At 43.4% G+C, this 22,804-nt stretch overlaps 1 protein-coding gene across 7 annotated transcripts in view; it reads right to left on the bottom strand.

Annotated features, from left to right (window-relative positions):
- Positions 1–22,804, bottom strand: part of DGKI (diacylglycerol kinase iota) — a 248,809-nt gene that overhangs the window by 12,829 nt on the left and 213,176 nt on the right. For all 7 annotated transcript variants that reach the window (XM_081926845.1, XM_081926849.1, XM_081926846.1 and 4 more), the window contains one exon: positions 15,548–15,573. In XM_081926845.1, the coding sequence (XP_081782971.1) occupies positions 15,548–15,573 (26 nt within the window). The remainder of the gene's footprint in view (positions 1–15,547; positions 15,574–22,804) is intronic.

The following is a 22,804-nucleotide window of genomic DNA, read 5'->3' as shown; positions in this document are numbered from 1 at the left end:
AACTTAGCAGGGAGGGCATATCACAACCCAGAGGTCATCATAGTGAAGACCCTCTCATGCACCACAACCCAAAGAACGTCAAAGGTCATCTGTAAAAATGCAAATTTCAGAGGCATATCAGTTCACCTATTGTTTAAAGAGGTATAGTTCTGATGGATTTGCCTTTAGATGAGAATTGAAATTATTTCAGTTCCTCCAAATATCACCTTTGCCTAGTGCAGAAACGGAACTGACTCTAGCACCACCATATTCCTGACTAGAAACCCTCGCCTCGACTGGAGTCTGAAAAATGAAGAAGTGCAAGCAAATTGGCAGAGAATTTTCTCTGTGCAGCGCTGGGCTGGCACCTCCGTGGAGAGTATTCCACAAGGAGCTCATTATTACTCCAGGAATAACACCACAAATGTGTAAAAGGGAGAGGGAGAAAGAAAGAAAGAAAGAAATCACTGCAGGAAGAACTGAAGGATGCAAGCAAAGAAACTAAGCTGTGTTGCTCACTCAGAGAGTCTATGTTTGCGATACAAGATTCAAATGCTTCTTGCATCAGACTTTTGTGTAAGAGTCTCAGGAACATTTCCTCACTTCATCTCCCATGTGCAGCACAGGAAAATGTAACATCCAAACCAAAAGGGTTATAAGACAACCAATAAAACTACAGTAACTCTTAAGGCAGATTTCATGACAACTTATTTACAGGTTTTCCGAAAAGCACCCAGCAGCTCTATTAACTGGGACACGTGTGTTGCTTTGCTGGGTATTGTGGGGTTGTTTGTTTGTTTCTAAAGGGGCAGATAAATGAATAAAAAGGGTTTGTGTAAGAGGGGAGAATCTTTTCCTGTTCAGCAGATACTGTACCTCCAGCAGGCTCAGTCAAGCAACTTCTTCAAGTCTATTTGTGGAAACTCTACTTCCAAAATTATTTATTGCTGCTTTATAAGATAAAGGTGCCCCTGATAGTTAAGTCCAGTTGCGAATGACTCTGGGGTTGCGGCGCTCATCTCGCTTTACAGGCCGAGGGAGCAGGCGTTTGCCCGCAGCCAGTTTTTCTGGGTCATGTGGCCAGCATGACTAAGCCACTTCTGGCGCAATGGAACATTGGCACCAGAGCAGCACACAGAAACGCTGTTTACCTTACCTATTTATCTACTTGCACTTTTTGGTGTGCTTTCAAACTGCTAGGTTGGCAGGAGCTGGGACCGAGCAACAGGAGCTCACCCCATTGCGGGGATTCAAACTGCCGACCTTCCAATCGGCAAGCCCAAGAGGCTCAGTGGTTTAGACCACAGTGCCACCTGCATCTTAAAACAGAACTCAATAAGATGTGTGGGGTATAAATAGTAAAATTATCATTGTGGAATGAGACGTCCCTATTTTCATTGGAGAAATGTTGGAGGGCATGTAAAACTGGTATAGCATGGTAGTTAAGAGACTGAGACGTGAATCACGAGAGCTCCAGTTCTACTCTTGCCTTTGCCAGACAGTCTACTAGATAGTCTTAAGCAAGCTCTTTTCCTCTAGCCTCAGTCTGCCTATCAGGTGTATGGGGGACAACAATTTACCTGAAAGGACAGTTGTAAGGATTTCAACTGGCCAATGCATGTAGAGTGTTTTGAACTTTTGAAATCACTATAGTGATGTTAAGTATTATTTATTAGCACATTTATTTATGACATATTGTATTGCTAAACTTTTATAAATTGTTATCTATTAAGACATTGCTAGGAGACCTCAAAGCAACAATTCACATGCAACCTGTTTTCTCACACTGGAAGCACGGATCCATAAATCCATAAAACTCAGCTTGCATTGTTAGCCTTCATTATTTCTATTTTTGTCTGTGCAGTTCCGAAGGAGGGATGGAGCTGTCAATACATTGGGATTTTAAAACCCAAATGAAAATTTCTCATATAAACAATAATAGAGCTATTCATCCATTACAAGCATCCCTGGAAGTGTTAACTTCACTCCCTCTGCTGGCCATGAACGAAAATATCTCGCCCCTGTATAGAATACTCCACTTGCTTTTCATCAACATTAAGGGGAGAACTGGACACTAGGGTGGGGAAACGGCCCTAAATGGTAGAAGGCAAGCTCCTATAGAAGAGTGTGGAAGCAATTTGAAGGGTAGGGTACGAGGGGGATACTGAACCTTACACACACATACAAACACACACACCTACAAAGTATTCCCAGTCCTTGGTTGTGGGTATGCATGTCGGTGTGTGATGCCCGCAAGAATTTCTCCAGTTTGCTGATGCACCCCCAGACCCCCTAGAAGTTGCTGGTCCCTGCTTTGGAATACTGATTGCCAGATAGGGTGGCTTTGTGTCCTATTCTACAGGGGGCAGTCCTCTTTTCATAGGGACTCCGTTTTTAAAGGGCAGCCCAGTCCAGGTCGAGCTTAAAAAGAAAGAACCTTAAGAAGAGAGAGCAGGAGCCTTGAAGTTGCCCATCAGCACTTAACCCCTGGACAGCAGACAGAACAGGCAACCCAGCTGCCCTGCCACTGTCTCTTCCGCTATGTTGAGATGCCCTGCACATACTCTATAGAGATGGAATACATGCATTCCTGCGAGTTTTATGCAAATCAGAGTCCTCTTTTCTGGTGATACCATTTGTCAGGGGCTCAGGAGCAGAGGCACAGGGGAGAGAGGAAATGGAGAGCAAAGGGGAAGAATCTGAGGGAAGCGTAGGGGAGTATGACAGTGAACCGAGAGATTCCATGAGCTTCTCCAGCGAATCAGAAGATTCCCAGAGGGGGGCGCCTATGGCCAGGGCAAGGGGGGTCCCAGGGGGGACGCACCAGAAACAAGAGGCCAGCGGGGACTCCCAAAGCAGCAGCGGGAGATCAGGACCAGCTTCCCCACCAGAGCGTAGTGGGGGGGAAGAGTCCCATGCATCAGGGCCAGCGTCTCCTCCAGCAGGGAGAGAAGAGGAGTCAGGGCTGGCCACGCTACATTCGGAGAGTGAGGGAACGGAGGGGAAGTCAGACCCAGCTAGCCTCCCCGTAGGGGGAAGCAGTGACAGAAGCAGTGTAACGGTCAGGAGGAAGGTTGCTGGCTGGGCGCGCGCGCCAAGTTCAAATGTACAGGCGCGCGGGACAGCAGGAAACCAGGATGGGGAACCAGTTCCTAAAGCCCGCCGGAGGCAGGGGGAAGAATCAGGGGACTCAGCGTCAGAAGAGTCCAGAAAGGGCAAAACCTCAGTGGACAGGCGGACCCAGAGGAGGAAGGAGCAAAGGAAGAGGTGGAGCAAGGCTAGAGTCTTAAACTGGTGTCTGGGGGGAGGAGATTCAGACGGAGCTTCAGCGGTCTAGAGTTTGAGACGTAGGGCTGCGCGCCGCGGCTTTGAAATCGAAACTGAACTTCAATAAAGACCTTTGTAAATAGCAACGAACTGGCGTTGGTCCTTTGTGAGCTGGGACCTCGGGCAGCTCTGACACCATTCCTTTTTGTTGGGAAAGTGAGTTGCCGTCCATTTGTTAGCTGCCCTGACTCACAGAATCATAGAACTGCAGAGTTGGGAGGGACCCCAGAGACCCACCTAGTCCAACCCCCCTGCAATGCAGGAATTTCAGCTAAAGCATCCGTGACAGATGGCCACCCAACCTCTGCTTTAAAAATATCCAAGGAAGGAGAGTCCACAACCTCCCGAGGGAGGCCGTTCATTATTCAGAATAGTGGTTTGCACGACCGACTAAGAAAGATAACAACACAATGAAATTCAAAACAGTGACCCTAAATTGCACATTTATTTGCAATTCAATTAAAACTGTTTAGCCCAAACAATTCAACAAAATTGGTGGAGTTGATACCAGCTTTTTCAAAGGTCATTTACACCCTGCCCCCCTGTCTCTTCACTTGCCTTGTAGCACTGCCCTCAGGTAATCTCACTGCCCCTCACCCACCCCCGGGTTCTAAACTATGGGAGCATGGTTGCAACTCAGGCTTCAAACCGTTGAAAATTGGCTTGGCTCTCAGTTCTAGGAAAAAAGAATCTGGCTGGCACTATCAGTGTGCAATTATGGGCGAAAGGAGGCCTTTAAATATGCATTTATTCAGAGGGCGACAAGTGTTGCTGCCTCACAATACAGAGCATGAATTATGCACACGTTTTATCATGCCATAAAGTATCTCCAGGCCTTGAAGATGTCACCAAGCATTATTCCATTCAACAAACACGGAGACCAAGTCATTATTTTCTTGACTTTTCCCTAAGATGAGCATTTGCAGCAAGAAATAGAAGTGCTTTAGTGCTCTTTGATTGGGTAAGTGGATTTGCTATACACAGACACATACATACACACACACACACACACACACACACACACAGAAAACCTTCTGTGACTGACAAAAGTGCAGACCTAAGGCTTCTACCCATCTAACAAACTGGCAAAATACAACGTTGGCAACACGGCGCATTTCCCTGGGCTGGCTAGATCATCAATAGACCTCCATTCTTCTAGCAGGGAGAAGCCGGGAGGATGAAAGAGGTAACTTGCTTTTCTATGCATTTTTAAACCTTTGTGCTCTTTGCTGAAGCTGCCAGTGTAAAAAAAAACAAAAAACCCCAACCCCCCTGTCAATTAGGTAAACCTTGCACAACCGGCATTGTTAAGAAACAGACTCTCTCTTTCAGAAATGTTTGGACACTGGCAACAGATGTTGGACTGTAAGAATAAGTTCTGTTCACTGTAATTTACAACAAGCCAATGCCCTAGAGCTGCTGCTGTTTATTTATTTTTTAAAAAAAACATTTAAGCATTGCATAGCTCCGGAAAAGTGCTCTCACAGTTACCTATTTGGCTGGTAGCTCTAGCACAGCTGTCCCTTCTCATTTTTTCCAATCAGTCTACAAAAGCCACCCTAAACTGCAGTAATTTCATTTCAACATAGCACTGCAGAGGAGACTTTAAAACTGCAATGAAAGCATACATGGTGGCTACAAGATGTGGCTCTCATAGTCCCCATAAATATTTCCACTTCACATGTGAGCATGTACTAAACTGGAAGTAGCCAACCTTTTTGGACCAATGGGCACGTTTTTAATTTTGAGAGTGCGCTGCAGGCACCAGTCATAAAATGGCTGTCATGGGGAGTGAGGAATAAGACAAAATAAGAAACAACCACCCGCAACCATCAGACATCAGCTATGTCTTGCTGGTCCTGATTGTGGAAATCACACAATACTGATCACACACAAATAGTAGTGCTGCTACTAATAGCAACAGGGAACATTCCTCAGTACCAGGGAAAATATACAAGGTGGCCACAGAACATTCGTTTCACATAAATTGCTTAGAAGGTACCTGCCTTTCTTACTCCATAACTTCATTTCTATGAGAGCTAGAATCATAGAATTGCAGTGTTGGAAGGGATCCTGAGGATCATCGAGTTCAACCCCCTGAAATGCAGGAAAAGGCAGCCGCCCCATGCAGGATTCAAACCTGCAACCTTGGTGTTATCAGCATCATGCTGTAAGCAACTGAGCTATCCAGGCTGAGATACTTGCTCCTTCTTTTTAAACAAAAGCTCAGAGTCTTGGGAAGTTGTCCGGGGCACCAGTGAATGCCTTTTTGGGAGCCACAGTGCTCATAGGCACCAAGTTGGTGACCCCAGTTTGCTTAAGGTAGGTGACACAGATTAAACTAATCAAATATTAAACTAACCAAAACTAAACTAGAGGGGTCAGTTTATCAGTTCTGGGGTTGTAGTGCAGTGTCTTAAAACATTCTCATTTAAATCTGAGGTCAAAAGTTTGAATTCCGCAGTATGTCACATTCTTGTTCCAGTTATTCCCTTTCAATAGTGAGCATTCTTAATATAGGCTGGATCTAGATGTATCAAAGAAGCATCTCAGTTAAATGTGTTGCAAACTGTGCATGAGAAATCGGGTTGACAAAAATGGAACTCCACAGCGCCGCCTGGTGTCACGGTGTTAGAATGCATAAACAATGCACATAAAGCATTTTTTCTTTGCCAATGTAGCTGAGTCCAAAGCTTTAAACTTTATTTTAAAGCTTTACTTTAAAAGTTGCTATTTTTAAAATTAACTGATACTTTTAGTGAAAATGTTTGCAAATGAATACAACTCGTAACATTCATAGGCATACCTTGAACTGATAAAAGGCAGAGACATTTTGGGGGACTACAATTTATAACCTCTTGATATAAGCCATTGTTTTGAGACACTGCCTCAAATAACATTTCTATTCTTAGAAATAGCAATGTCTTAAAGCCATCACACTACAGTTGCAGACCTGATAAATGGAGCGTTTCCTTTATTCCTGTAGTCTTCATTCAACAAGGATAGATGAAAGAAAGTCTCTTCCCACCCCAATTCCTCTCCCTCTCTCTTGTTAGATGAACAGTAGCAAGCCAGAAAGTGTTTAAAATGGGGGGGGGCAGGACAAAAAGGGAGGGCTTACAATGGTGCAATCCCATACATGCATACGCAGGCGTAAGCCTCACTTAGTTACTTACTACCAGGTAAGCGAGTATAATGATTGCAACCCAGACAGAGAATAGCTATACCACATCGTCCCCCAAGTGGAATGTTTCATTGGTTTTGTTAATTTTTGCTCAGCCTTTTTACACACACAACACAAAGTGGCTTACATAAAACCAGAATAATTCAAGCAAAGTAAATATAGTACCTTACATCTAAAAAAGAAATGAAAATGCAGGAAGAATTTGTGCATATGTTTATTCTTTATTTTTATTTTATTCTTTTTTTAAAAAAAAAAATAATAATTTATTTCTGTGCGTTCAAATGAATGGGGAACCATGCTTGGCATGCAGAAGGTGCCAAGAGCAATCCTTGGCATCTCCAGATAGGGCTGATAAAGACATCCTGGAGAGCTGCTACCAGTCAGTGCAGACTGTACTGGACTAGATGAGCCAACTTGCAAAGTAGAGATGAGGGCCAATTCTACATTATATTGCTTAGATGTACACCTAGCGATTTAATGTGTGAATGGCACATATGTATCAATACAGATGAGTACCATCTGAGTACCAGGATTGGCTGTTGCTTCCTGTAAACCTGTGCAGAGGGTTACAGAGCCTACAGAACATGTGAAAAGGTTCTCATTGTGAAGGTGTAGAGTGACAGTTTTGTTGTCTAACTCAAGGATGGGGAACCAGTGGTGCTCTATTTGTTGTTGGACTACAACTCCCATCATCCCTCACTGTGCTTCCTGGGGCTGATGGGAGTTGGAGTCCAACACCAATACCTGGAGGGCCACAGGTTTCTTTTCTTAGCCCTGGTCTAAGAAAAGCTGTGCGCAACCAGAGCGCCAGACTCGCTGGCTTTTCCAATGTATCCTGTAAGACAACCATTTAAAGAAGAAGAAAACTAACCCAATGACAAGTTGATGCCACTTTTGGAAGCAATGAAAAGGGAGAAAATAGTTGTCAAGCTGAAAGAAAGATGGGGGTTTGGGGATGGATTACAGGAGCAGGAAGATGAAGGAGATGTGTGAGTGGAGAGAGTACGATTTTGGCTGGCTATCCCATGCACTTCATTAAAACACTGTTATGCTGGCAAGGGGAGAAGAGCAATTGAGTAATGGCACATTTAAAAGCAAAGGCAGAGTGAAAGGCTAATCAAGGCTTCGTATGCAAATGCTTTCACTCCTAATTGCAAGAACTGCTGGCCCGCTCAGAATGCATTTGACTGGAGACTGAGATTCCTCCTTTCTCCTTTGTCTGAAGCGCTTCTTGACACTCTATGGTTCTAATAGAATACTTAGAAGTGAGAAATGCAAAAAAACAAACAGCCTTAATGTTTTTAGATGCAGAGAAAGCATTTGATAATGTCTCCTGTTTAAAGTTTTGGAATATATGAGCTGTGGAGAAACTTTTATAAAAGGAGTTAAGGCAATGTATACAGAACAATCAGAAAAATTGATAGTAAAGAACGTATTGACTGAGAACTGTAAGATAACTTAAGGCACTAAACAAGGTTGTCAGCTGTCACCTTTATTGTTTATATTAGTTTTAGAAGTTTTGGTGCAAAGAATAAGATGGAATCAAGAAATTAAAGGAATAAGGGTGGGACAGAGACAATACAAATTAAAAGCATTTGCAGATAATGTGGTGATATCTGTAGAAGAACCAATAGAGTTAATTCCAAAAGCATTAGAAGAGATAGGGGAAAATGGAGACATAGCAAGTCTTAAAATTAATAAAGATAAAACCAAGCTCCTGGTAAAAAACATGAATGATGAGAGTAAAAATAAATTACAAAATATATCAGCTCTAAAGATTGAAAAAAAGGTTAAGTATTTAGGTGAATGGATAACAGATTACAGCTGTATAAAGATAACTACCTGAAAACATGGGATGATATTAAAATAAATTTGCAAATATGGGATAGAATGAAACTTTTGTTGCTGGGTAGAGTGCCGACCATAAAGATGAACGTACTACCAAGAATGTTATTTTTGTTTCAATCAATACCGGTGATTAGCAAGACAGTTTGCTTCAACAAATGGCAAAAAGGTATTTCTAAATATATCTGACAAGGGGAAAAACCTGAGAATACAATATAAAATACTGATAGACACAAAAGAAAGAGGAGGTTTCTCCCTACCGGATATGAGATTATATTATGAAGCATCTTGCCTGTGCTGGTTGAAGGAATGGTTGCTACTGAAGAATCCACATATTTTAGATTTGGAAGGTCATGATAGTATTTTTGGTTGGCATGCTTATTTGTGGTATGAAAAGGCAAAAGTACATAAAGCCTTCACAAACCATATAATTAGGGGGGAAATGTATAGAATATGGGATAAATATAAAAACTTATTGGAGATAAAACACCACTTTGGCTTTCACCTTTGGAAGCCATAGTGGTGAGAAAGAAAAATATGATGGAAAGTTGGGCGACTTATAGAAATTTGCTAAGAGAGGAGAGTAGAGAACTTAAATTAAAAGAGTTTAAATTAAAAGAGTTTAAGGATTTATCTTGGGAATTATAGGATTAGAAGTAGCCAAACGTTATAGAAATTTATTTATGTATGTGACTACAGCTGCAAGAATGTTATTTGCCCAAAAGTGGAAGGATGAAGAGGTCCTGGCGAAAGAAGATTGGAAATAGAAACTAATGGAGTATGCAGAAATGGCAAAATTTACTGGAAGAATAAGAAATCAAGACAACAAACTTTTTAGAAAGGAATGGAAGTAGTTTATTGAGTATTTACAAACTGTAAACAGATCAAGACATTGGCAGGATTATTATAAAAACCTGCATTTTAAAAATATAGATGAGATATAGATGAGAATAGACAATTAAAAAGAATAAGTGAAGGCAATTTGGAGTATGCAGGAAAGGACAGAAATGTAAGGAACCTCAGAAAGAGGGGAAAGGGAGTCGAAACTGAAAATGTTAAAACTGTTAAAACTATGATTAAATAATTGATGTAATGTATATAAACAAAAATGATAAATAAAAATTTAAAGAAGAAAAAGAACGAACTGCTGGCCCACTCAGAATGCTTTTGACTGGAGACTGAGATTCCTTATTTTTCCTTTGTCTGAAGGACTGCCTGGCCCTCCTTGGTTTTGCTGTGCTCATTCAGTGCGACTGCCTTTATATGGGGCTACTAACCATGGAGGACCACAGAGCCTAGTTGCCGATCAGAAGGTCAGTAGTTTGAATCCCCACGACGGTGTGAGCTCCCTAGCAGTTCGAACCTAGCAGTTCGAAAGCACATGAAAGTGCAAGTAGATAAATAGGTACCGCTCCAGCGGGAAGGTATACGGCATTTCCATGCGCTGCTCTGGTTCGCCAGAAGTGGCTTAGTCATGCCGGCCACATGACCCAGAAGCTGTACGTCGGCTCTCTTGGCCAGGAAAGTGAGATGAGCGCCGCAACCCCAGAGTCGGCCATGACTGGATCTAATGGTCAGGGGTCCCTTTACCTTTACCTTTACTAACCATGGAAGCTATTTACAAGAGATTCCCTGTGTGACTTCGAGCTACTTGCAAGCCAGGGCACCTCCAGATGTCCTGTTTATTAAGCATTCAGCTTGATCTGTTAGCAGAGAAATAAAATGGCACTGACTATTTAATGAGCATTCATCCCGATTTGTTTGTGAAGATAGGGTTGCATCAAAGCAAATATCACCCCACACTTCTCAGTGCCTTTTCCCATCACTTTCCTTATCGCAAAAGATCAGATCTTTGGGGGGAGCAGGTTTCTTGCGCAAGATCTCCCCGTCAACTACAACTGCACAACCTGAATTTGCCAGGTTGTCTCCCACGAGTGCCATATAAGAACGTAGGATCAGAATTATAACCCAAATTCCGGCATCACAGAATAAGACAAAAACTGGGAAGAGGCATTGTCTTCAAGTAGAAACAGATTGCCATTCAACACTTTCAGATTCGCCTGACCCTGCATCATTCTTCCCAGAATTGCAGATTTTGCTGTGAAGGAGGCTCAGAAAATAAGCCACAAACCATCTGCCTGTCCCGTTCAGCTTCTCTCACTGGCTCCCTTGGGCTGTGTGGCACTTCACTCACCTGTTCAGAATTCCCACACATCCCACAGGGCAGCCCTTGCTTTAACCGAGAGTTTGACACTTGTTTCTTTGTCAGCAAAGCCCCTACGGGAATTGCAGTCCATGCAATAGGTTTGTCTTGTCTTTTTTTTTTTTTCCTTCAATGCCTCTGACAAAGGGAAGCTGTAGCCTGAATGCAAGTCAGCTATCAGTTCTGACGGCTAAAGTAAATCCTAGTCAGGGCTGCGTGGCTTGACTTGTACAAACTGCAGGATGAAAGATTTGCCCCATAGAGTTGTCTGCTGAGAGGTTTGAGGGCACTGATTTGGTGTGAAAGGCCACGCAGCAAAGTGGCTAAGGATCGCAGACCTTTGGGACCTTCATAGAATCATAGAGTTGGAAGAGACCACAAGAGCCATCGAGTCCAACCCCCTGCCAAGCAGGAAACACCATCAGAGCACTCCTGACATATGGTTGTCAAGCCTCTGCTTCCTCTTGCTAATCTTACAAATTCAACTCCATTGCAATGTCTGTAATATACCCAGGCCAACATTTTATTTATTTCATAAAATTTACATACCTCTTTATTTGATTTTATATTTTCGAAAAGGCAAAGTAGTTTACAAACAAGATAAAACAATTAAATTAACATTTTTTAAAAACAAAACGAAACACCAACAAGCCTGCTTTTAACAACAATTTAAAATACTTCTGAAAAACTGATGCAAAAACTTTGTGTGGCTGGAGGGAGAGAGAGAGAGAGAGAGAGAGAGAGAGAGAGAGAGAGAGAGAGAGAGAGAGAGACTGAGACTGACTTTTATGGTTAACTGCTAGTCATTCATCCAGCACAGGAACGAGGACTCTACAGGACAAACTGTACCTGCCTCATTCCATAATATATGGCTGTGTTAACATTCTCCTTCATATTGATATTGGCAACTTTCAGTCTATCTCCACTTCAGTGCTTTCACAAACTTTGCTATCATGGTTTACATCTGAACAATGCCTTTGGGCTGACAAAAAGTGTGTGGGGGGGAGATGTTCGGTTTGTAACTTTTTCAGTAAAGAAAGGGGGGAGGAAGAAACTACAATGCAATACTAGAAAAAAAACAACCTCATGTTTAATATTTTATTACTTTTTCCATATTAGAAGCAAAAACGGGAGTGGGGGGGGGACAGGCCCTTTTCCCTGCCACCTCCAAAAAACAAGGGGGGCGGGGGGGCGGGTTGGGGAGAAGCCTCAAAATGTTGATGTTTCTGAGAGAAAGGATCATAAGAAAATTCTCCTCTTTGCCTGGCCTTTAAGGAGGATTTTAAAACCAAACCACACTGGGGTCCCTATGGTTTTCATTGTCTTGCCTTGAGTGTTGCTTTTTTCTTAAGTTCCCTGTAAGAGTAATATATCCAAACCAAAATAAGTCCCGAAAAGAAAGGAGAAAGAGTGCCCTGAAGTCTCAGCCACACTAATTAAAATGTGGCGTTCAAGCTTTGTTGTTAAGTGCCTGGTGCAACATGAGTTATAAATGCAGTCTAGAAACAATTAAAGTTTACTGATTAAGATTCATATTCACTGCTCAATCAACTGAAGTTTTAATGGTTTCATCTGGGGATTAAAGCTTGCAACTATAGGGGAAGGGGCACCACTCAGCAGTAGGGCATCTGCTTTGCATGAAGAGCATCCCAGCTTCCATCCCTGGTACCTCCAAGTAGGAAAAAGATTCCTCGAATCGGGAGAGTCGCTGTCATTCAGTGTAGACAATGATGAGCTAGATCAGTCAATGGTCTAACTTGGCATAAAGCACATTCCTGTTCACAGCCTCCAATAGCAGATCCAATGAGTTTGTTTATTTACATTTCTAACCCACTTTTCTTCCATTATTCAACGCAAGGCAGCATACCTGGGATTCCCTGACGGTTTCCCATTCTGGTGCTGACCAGACCTGCTCAGCTTCAGGAGAGCAGTGGCCTCATGCGTTAATGCAGGGGTCAGCAAACCTTTTCAGCAGGGGGCCAGTCCACTGTCCCTCAGACCTTGTGGGGGGCCGGACTATATTTTTTTTGGGGGGGGGATGAACAAATTCCTATGCCCCATAGGAATTCCTAGAGATATAATAACCCAGAGATGCATTTTAAATAAAAGGACACATTCTACTCATGTAAAAACACACTGATTCCTGGACCATCCGCAGACCAGATTTAGAAGGCGATTGGGCCGGATCCAGCCCCCGGGCTTAGTTTGCCTACCCATGCACTAATGCTTTCGAGAGACATCTCACTAGCTACTATTGGAAACAAAATGCTAGACCAGCTTTGGTCTGAAAATGGGTGTTCTTACATTCTTGGACTAACCAGCAATGCTCTGCTCCTGTCTGCCATATCCCCAACAGAGATCTGGAGAGCCATGAATTCCAAAAAACCCCAACTATTCCATAAGCCAAGACAAAGCCTCAGCTTGCTGGGATTACCATTTAAGAACAAAGGAAGATGCCATTCCCTGAGTGGTCCTATTGGTCCACCTAGCTGAGGGTTCTTCACAGCCAGGGTTTCTGATAGAAGTCTCTCCCATCGTACCTGGAGATGCTGGGGATTGACCTAGGACCCTCTGCATGCAAAGCAGATGTTGTGCCACTGAGCTATGACCAGTGCCAGATTTAGGGTGGTATGAGCGGTTCTGCTACGCAGGGTGCCGAGCTGCAGGGATGCAAAACTGAGAAGATCCATAATTGAGAAGATCCATTGAGGGACGCCAAATGTTGACCTCATGCAGGGAACCGCATCATGAAAGATTACCAAAGTCTCCCCTGCTATGACCTTTCCCCAAGGAGAAGGGAATGCAATGAGCGATGGCAGAAATAAATCTTTTGTATTTCTTGATTGCACATCATCACTAAGCCTGAGAAAACACAACCCAGGGAGCACATCAGGCTGCTTCAGGCTAGCATAGCGAGGAACCAGGGAGCATCATCCCCAAAGATGATCCAGGACACAGGGTTTGACCTTGGAGTACAGAGGAGCAGCAAAATGCTTTGCCCATCCAAGTCTGCGGCTTTGCTGGAGGGGACAGCTGGGGAAACACATAGGACTGCTGCAACCAGCCCCCTTTTGCCAAGTGAAGCCATCACTGCGGCATTGGGGCAAAGCCTAGGCAGAGCTAAGTTCCAAGGCGATTCCTCTCCTGGTGGATGACAGACAGTATTTACAAGCATCGGAACTAAATGTTCTGACCCTGCTGCATCATAAAAGGCTCTCGCCTGTAACCATTCTTCTACCCTGTAATACATTTCTCAATCAGCTATTTCACTGTCATTAAACAGAAGCTTTTAATGTCCTTGGTATGATAGGTGAAGAGTGCTTGCGGCTTTGATTCTCCATTTCAAAGTAAGCTCATAAATGCTTTTATGGTTCTGGAGTGGTTAGGGATATTGATCAAACTGTAGAGCTGGTCCCCTGTCACAGAGGCACAGGTGGCAAATGGAACATGAGAGGAATTTGTGCAAAGGAGGGAAACGGGGAAGGCAGAAAGGAAAGGGAGATGGTAGGGGCAGATACTGGAGATTAAAGCCAAGAAGATCCATAAGGAAGCACTTCATATGCTGCCTGACACTCAATTAATAGATAAAATGACAGAGTAATACGATAATGTAAAGAAAACCTATAAGCCCGGCTAATAAATCACTGCCCATTGACAAATAGCATGATACTGGTACCCAGGACAACCTATTAAAATGTAATGTTTCCTCTGAAGCAAGAGAATAAGAGGCAATGGAGTCAGGTTTTGGCAAGGATCAAATGCAACATAATAAACATATCACTCAGCCGTGGCCGAACGGGAGGGAATAGCGTGTGCTCTCTTGACATTGTGAAATGACTTTTCAAAGACTGGAAGGAAGAAGAACTTTCTCTACTCAGAAACTGGGCCACAGCTCATCAAGAGCTTCTCCTGTGCAAGACGCATTGAAATGAACGCATTGCTACCTGTGCAGTATCAGTTATGATTTCCCATCTTATTAGCGGACCTTGGGTTCAGTCTTGCAACAGGAGGAAACCATACAGAAAGCCCAAGTGTTGGCTAAACCAGGGAGAAGAGCCCGTGGTCCTCCAGGTGTTGATGACTCCAACTACCATCATCTCTGACCATGCTGGCGGGGATGAGGATGAAGGAAGACAGGTTCCCCCACCCTTGTGTTAAAGGGTCCAAGACAGAAGGACGAAAACAAACATGGGAATCTTGGGAGTCTGCTGTTTGTTGGAACAGGCAGTCATGAGTTATTCAGGCCAATGAAGAATCTGAAGTATCTGAAGAAGTGTGCATGCACACGAAAGCTCATACCAATTACAAACTTAGTTGGTCTCTAAGGTGCTACTGAAAGGAATTTTTTTTATTTTGTTTTGACTACGGCAGACCAACACGGCTACCTACCTGTAATCAGGCCTATGGGTATGTCCTTGTTGTTCCATTCCCAAGACCCAAACATCCATCTTTATTTGCCCAGTATTTCAGTGAGAATGTGCTCAGAGGCAACCTGTTTTTTAATTCTAACTGCATGGGCTGTATCCACTGCTGCCATTCCATTTGCACCAGAGATGTGTGCATGCAGGGAAAAAACTTACTGTTTTTTCCCTCTTGCTTGCAGCTCCCCATACACCCTCAAAATCTGCTCCAAAGAGGAAAGAATGAAGTCTCACTGCATGAGCAGAAAGCTCAGGTAAAGTCCTGTGTCTTTTGCACCTGGTTCTGGTTTGTAGAGACATTGGGGATTTACTAAACAAACCAAATAGATCTTAGGCACCTGAAGTATGCTCATGCCCGCCTTACAAGGCATTGTGTGGATTAGTGGAAATCACTTCTGAATATCCTAGGTAGACAAATGCCAAATATTATGCTCACCCAACTTTCCCCAATCAGACCGAGGGCTAGCGGTGGTGAAGAATCTAGATCATTTCTCATCCAATTAACCTGAGCAAAATTCATATTTATCAAGCTGGGTTTACAATAGGACAATTAACAACAACATGCAAACAAATAAAATTAATTCTCACCTTGATCTTCTGAAGAAACCGGAGACCTGGAAGTAAACCAACAAAGACCCATCAGTCTTTTTTTGGTAAGATGAAAAGGCAACAAATAAAATTCAGTGCACTTTCAGGGATTTCTGCAGCAGCACTTAGTAAAGCAGAGTTTGGCTGATGCTAAATACTTCTACAGGTTGTGTTATGTTCATTTCCTAACAATTGCTGAAATTCAGAACCTGCTTCATTCCGTCTTTGAATCAGAATGAGCCTCACGAAGCATCCACCTAGTTCTGCGTCACTGTGATTTTGGAAAAAGGAGTACTTTATTATTATTATTTGAAAATATAAGGAGAAGAAAGAAGGGTGCCTCATAAACAGGTACAGCTGGAGGGATAAACTGCTGTCGTCTCTCTTCCCCTGGGTCTTCCCGCTGCCCCCCAATAATGAGCCTGGTTACTGCTCTCTAAAACTTGCCCTGAAATCTCTGCCTCCCCAAGGAACAAGCTATTGCCACCCATTATCTCACTTTCAGGCCAAGGGAGCCGGCTTTTGTCCGCAGACAGCTTTCCGGATCATGTGACCAGCATGACTAAACCGCTTCTGGTGCAACGGAACACCGTGACAGAAACCAGAGTGCATGGAAACACAGTTTACCTTCCCGCCACAGCGGTACCTATTTATCTACTTGCACTGGTGTGCTTTCGAACTGCTAGGTTGGCAGGAGGAGCTGGGACAGAGCAACGGGAGCTCACCACCATTGAGCAGATTTGAACTGCCAACCTTCTGATCGGCAAGCCCAAGAGGCTCAGTGGCTTAGACCACAGCGCCACCCACGTCAGGTCATCAAGGTGTTACTGGGCTACAGCTCCAATCAGCCCAACAACATTGGGAGCGGTACAGATTCCTTACCCTGTTTTCTCAGTTTAATTCCCCTCCCATGAAGCTACTATTAGCTACCATTTTCTGTGGGGAGGAATAGGTACCAAGTCAGCTGGAGACTTGTTTTTCTTAAAGCCCCACCTCTACCATTCCTTTAACTGTGTTCCCTGGGAGAAGCAGGCAAAGGGGGAAGCATGTTACACAAGTGCTTATGAGAACAACTTTTCCACCAGCCCCCTACAGTTTAGTGCCCCTTGTAGCCATTCAACGGCAGAAGGGACAGCTATCCAACGGCAATTGCAATTACCGGGATCCAGAACGGAACAGCATACAATAATCCATTTTGCAGCCATAACTGAGCATTTACTTTAGCATCCTTTTTGTCTCGCTAGCATTTCTATCACAGCAAGACAGGTAGAGGTAATTAGCTCTGCATCTGAAAAGACCAAAAGACAAGGGGGGGCGGGGAATCACCATGGCAAGTGCTGCTAAGAAAATTATAAAGTTTATACTCCTGCTATTATGGTATGCACCTGTTGGGACCAGGCCAAGGATAAGGCATAAGATGGATGCAAAACTACAGGGTAGGGAGGGAGAGAGAGAAGGTATTGACAGCTGGATCTCCAGGTGGGGGTCACAAAAATGTGAGGCTTGAGTTGGAAAATGGAAAAACTCAAACCTAAAATGGGGCAAGCAGTAAGATGGGGAATATGCAAGAGAAATGATTTTGAGGAGATATGAAAATTGTTTGTAGAATTTGTACTGTTGAAACGGAAAGGGGTCAAACGATCGCAAGAGGTGTTGAAATTTTGGCAGGTTGGATAGTTGCAATGGAGTGGTCTCGGGGTGGGATGCATATTTTTATTCTTATTTCATTTATTATTACTTTGTCAAAAAAATTTTTTTTTAAAAATGGAGCAAGCAGGAGTCAGTAGAAAATGGTAGAAGGCTTGGCTCCTTTTCTTTGTTAACCCAAACCAGTCCAAAGACATGACTACCAGCTTCTTTCTAGGCTTGGTTTGCCATATTTTGAAGAGAGAGAAAAGAGGACACATTTGTCAACATCTATTTTTAACTCTAGATCACTATGACGACTCTACCCATGAAAACAGGACATGTCCTGGAAGAAGAGGACATATGGCAACCCTATCTGGGCCCAATGCAAGGTGCTGTCAAAAGCCAAAGTCAAGCATAGGTCAGCAATAGAAAGCACGTTGTCTGTGCAGAATGGACCTGGGGCTTTGTGCCTTCTTCCTAAACTGGCCCACTGACTGAAGGCCAACAGTGGCCAAGGGAGCTTAGCATTAAAGGAATACTCTGTACCAGTCAGACCATTCCTGGTGTTTTCAGTCTGCTGGAGGCTTGTCGCTTGAGGAAGGGGGCAGTGTAGGCATGCCTTTGTATGGGAAGGAAGGGATTTGCAACCTTGTGAGCTCAGTCTATGGGATTTGAGGTTTCATGGAAATTCAACCAGCCTCCTCCAGGCACAGTCTACAGAAATTCCTGCAACCGGGTGTATTATTCATAAAGACAAAAGCCTCCAGAGAAACGTCAAGCCGATGTAAAGCAGCTATTTTTACCAATAACCCTGCAACTGAAACCCTCTGCCACCCACAGCATCTGAAAGAAAAGCCTTTAAGAATCTAAAAGGCTGAACAACAATACTTTTATAGCACTGCCATGGAGTTTTATGGCCTTTCTCTTCTTTGCCACTCGAATAATTCATTTTACACATACCCACTAACTCCTTCTGATAAGCACTTCTGCCAGTTAGCTGGCCAAGAAAAAAAGAGGGGGCTGAATGTTGTTTCTCTTTTAAAAACAAAACACCTCTCTCTCTTTCTCTCTCTGGTTCCAATGAGCTCACTAGTTGTTCCTCTGCAATGGATAGAACATGAAAGCTATTTTTTAAAGGTTATATACATCCAGTCCATTAAAATGGTTTGAGAGATGTTTCATATCTAATGGTATTCAGTTCACACCCATTTTGTTTTCACATGCACATGTTCACTTAAAGATGTATTTTAGGGTTTTGAAACAATAAAATCTCCCCCCCCCCAAAAAAAGCAGCAGTCCTTCTTTCAAACCATCTTCAGACATTCAAAAACAAATAGCAGCAGAGCATCTGTCTCCAGCATAGGATAGGCTAATCTGTCAATTCTGGTTTCCCTAGTTCTTTTCCAATCTAAGTCCAGTTCTTCAGGATGCATTTATTTTTAATTTTTAAAAGGGCCTCATCTGCCTCTGACAGTCCTGAGTCTTCCTAAACTGCCTCCACCCAGTATACCCAAAGGAGCGTCTCCACCCCCATCGTTCAGCCCAGACACTGAGGTGTCCAGCTCCAAGGGCCTTCTGTTGGTTCCCTCCCTGTGAGAAGCGAAGTTACAGGGGGGTTGGACTCGATGGCCCTTGTGGTCTCTTCCAACTCTATGATTCTAGGGAACCAGGCAGAGGGCCTTCTCGGTAGTGGTGCCCGCCCTGTGAAACACCCTCCCATCAGATGTCAAGGAAATAAACAACTATCTGACTTTTAGAAGACATCTGAAGGCAGCCCTGTTTAGGGAAGTTTTTAATGTTTGATGTTTTGTTGTGTTTTTATTATGGAGCCACCCAGAATCACTGAGGAAACCCAGCCAGATGGGTGGGGTATAAATATTATTATTATTATTTGTCTTCTCAGAGCCCTGACCCTTGCCTTGTGGGTGGCACAGAACCACACAAATTGCTGACCCATATTCCTCAGGCTCCCTTGCTTCCTCTACACATTCCTCATAGTCCTGCTGGTCTCTGATCTCTGGTCTCCCTCTCCCAATTCCATTTTATTCTCACAGAAACTCTGTGAGGTACGCTAAGCTGAGAGACTGTGACTGGTCCAAGATCACTGTTAAGTTGTGGGTGAACATATCAGACGACACAGTGAATCTTCAAACAGCTCTTATTTATTCACAGGCCAGAATAGAACTGAACTGAAGGGTTCAGCCAGCCTGCTTATATAGAGCTCCACTAAAATGCAACAGTAACCATTTCTGTAACTATCCAATCACTGAACGTCACTTTCAATCCCTTATTTGCATATGTGGACCTGAGTGAAAACTATCTACAGTATCCCCCTGCTGGCCCAGGGTGAGAACCTCAGTACATAACAATCACCCAGTATACATATAAACTATGTGTACTGTATGTATAGTACCTATAAGAGCCATATCCCACACTGTGCTATATTTCTGCAGTATACGTCTATAACTATGGGATGCATCCAACTAAATTCAACTCATTGCAGATCTATTGAAAAATAAATGGACATGGCTAACTTAGGCTTGCTCATTCCAATGGGTTTACTCTGAGTAGAACTCGGTTGGCTGCATTTGCATTTCCACACAGTTATATACATATTGCCACAGGTTCCTGTCAACGTGATGATTACTTTAGGAAAGCAATAATATCGTATGTGTGTATTGGATATATAATCGTGCGTAAAATATTGCACAAGAATAATTCATGTTTTAGCAGAACCAAGGGATAGGGGTGGGGAATCTTGCTTCTCGTCAAATTTAAGGAGTGAGATGGGAATTAGAAAGAGATCTCTGTGGATCTATGAGTTTGAGAATCTCATTAAATTCCCATTCCTAGTCTCCATCTGCACATTCAACCATTCTTGTTAATAGTCTGGTGCATTTTTTAAAATCTCAGCATTGTACTAGTCCTGTTCAGCCTCCCAGCTCATGCTTTTCCCTGGCAGGCGAGCAGGGTTAGACTCATTGGCCCTGTCTCATTTGTCACATTCCTGGTGGCCTAACTCTGCCACCTTCCAGTGGATTGAGGGTGAACTTCTTTAGTGGGCAGATTTCCATGGTAGGGCAGGGTCCCTGCACAATTTAGAATCCTGATTGCGTAACATCCAAAATCTTTAAAAGGACGGGTAGCAGTTCTGGTGGTACCTCCTCCCCTCTGCAGCTCGGGTTATATCCACCATTGGTTCAAGATTATTATTATTATTATTGCCACTTCTGTCTGCTGCAAAGTTTCAGCCAAGTTCAGGAAGCGATTATACAAGCTGCTATCCTCAATGTTCTACTGCCACCTAGAGGGTTTCTCTTTTTTTAATGTATTTTTATTAAAGATTTTCTTGGTTTACAAAAGTATGTGCAATCTCTCTCTCTCTCTCTCTCTCTCTCTCTCTCTCTCTCTCTCTCTCTCTCTCTCCCTTTCCGCTCCAAATAACATTTTTTACAGATCAGTTTCATTTCTAGAGACATAAGGAAGAAAAGGGGGAAAGAGGTGGAGGGGGGAAAGGTGAGTGGAGGTGGGGTTGGGTGGTGATGTTTCTATTTTACTTAATATATGTGGGGTTTTGTGTCAGCGTCACTTGTGCAGGTTCTCTGCTATTTACTTGTGTTCCTTTGGTGGTGAGAGAGGTTGGGGTTGGCCTAGGGTGTGGTTGTTTGTTTGTGACTGGCTGTGGTGATCTTTGTTTTCATGTGTGAGTTGGGTGGGTGGGTATTTTGAATCAGGTTAGCCATACTGATTTGTATGCTGTTGGTGGATTTTTGTCATTGTCTTGTTGGGCTGTGTATATGATAAAGGGGAGCCATACAGGGGTCAAGGCATCTTCTTGTGTTTGTCCCTGTGTCAGTTTCAGTTTATTGGTTAATTTTTCTAGTAAGGCTGTTTCCCATACTATTTGGTACCATTGGTCCATGCTTACTCCTGACAGGTCTCTCCAGTCTCCGGCTATGATGCTTCTGGCTGCTGAAAGTAGGTGGGTTATGAGTTCTTTGTGGTGTTAATGGGCATTATTGTCTTGGAAGATGTTTAGTAGGGCCAATTCTGAGGTGTGGTGGGAGTGCCCCAAAATCCAACTATTCTGGACAACAGCCATACGAGAAATATGTAAAATAACTAAGCAAGTATTAGAGGGTTTTTCTTGAAACTTAACTAACCAACAGGAAAGGGGATGCAGAGATTGAAAAAAAGATTCCAAGGCTGAGAAGTGAAAGAGTTAAGTGTGAACATGTGGGCCCTGCAGCAAAATGTTGCAGCATGGAGAGCTCCTATTAAATATACTCCATTTCAGTCCCACTATCCCACACCCCCAGTTTTCTGTCTCGGCAGTCAGTCAGGATTCTGTTTAGTTCTTCAAGCAAGCCTGCTTGTTTTTTCCTGTTCTGGAAGGTAGAACTTGAACCAATAGCTTCAATTTACAAGAAAGGAGTTTCCGACTAAACATACAGAAAAACTTTCTGACAGTAAGAGCTGTTCGACAGTGGAACAGTCTCCCTCAGGAAGTTGTGGACTCTCCTTCCTTGGAGGTTTTTCAGCAGAGGTTGGATGGTCACCTGTCATGGATGCTTTAGCTGAGATTCTTGCATTGCAGAGGGTTGGACTAGAATAATAATAATGATAATGATAATAATAATAATTAATTTATACCCCGCCGTCCCTGGCCAGAGCCAGGCTCAGGGTGGCAAACACCAGTAAAATTACAGTAAAAACATAATAGGGGGTGACCCAATTTAAAATACAGGTTAAAATGCAATTTAAAATGCTGCCTCATTTTAAAAGTAGCTCATAAATCAAAACTGTAAGGGGAGGAAAACATAAGGGTCAGACTGAGTCCAAACCAAAGGCCAGGCGGAACAGCTTTGTCTAGCAGGCCCTGCAGAAAGATGTCAAGTCCCGCAGGGCCCTAGTCTCTTGTGACAGGGTGTTCCACCAAGTCGGGGCCAGTACTGAAAAGGCCCTGGCCCTAGTTGAGGCCAATCTAACCACCTTGCAACCTGGGACCTCAAAAATGTTGTCATTTGTGTACCTTAAGGTCCTCCGCGGGGCATACCAGGAGAGGCGGTACCATAGGTATGTGGGTCCTAGAAGACCTTTGCAGGTCCCTTCCAACTCTTAAATTCTATGATCCAGATACTCAAGTATGGTTGTTGTTTCTTGATTTTGCTGATTTATTTTTTGTAACCTGCTTTGAGGTTTTTAAAAATGAAATGAAATTTATGAACTAAATAAACAAAAAAATTTACTTACTTCAGCCTCCTTCAACACTGGGTCCCCAGATGGTGGACCCCCAACTCCCATCATCCCTGGTTAGCAATACCAATGGTCAGGGATGATGGGAGTTGTAGTTCAGCAACATCTGGAGACCCAAGGATGACGAAAACCAGCTGACACTGACTGGCAGCACTTTTCTGGAGTTTCAGATGGGGCAAATAGTCCTAGTCCGAAATGGAGATGTGGGTGGTGGTGGCTTGAATCTGGACTCTTCTGAATGCAAAGTAGATGCTATGTCCATCCCTGAGGTATCCTAGACCCAAGCCAGTTGTTTCTTTCAAAGCCAGAACTTTGAATTTTACCCCAGATCAGAGTTGTGAGAAGAACTCCACAGAGATCAGATTCCCATGG

This window comes from Podarcis melisellensis (assembly GCF_964234715.1).
Source record: "Podarcis melisellensis genome assembly, chromosome: 10".
Taxonomy (NCBI): Eukaryota; Metazoa; Chordata; class Lepidosauria; order Squamata; family Lacertidae; genus Podarcis; species Podarcis melisellensis.
The sequence above is the reverse complement of the archived record's forward strand: the minus strand, read 5'-3'. Positions and strand labels throughout refer to the sequence as shown.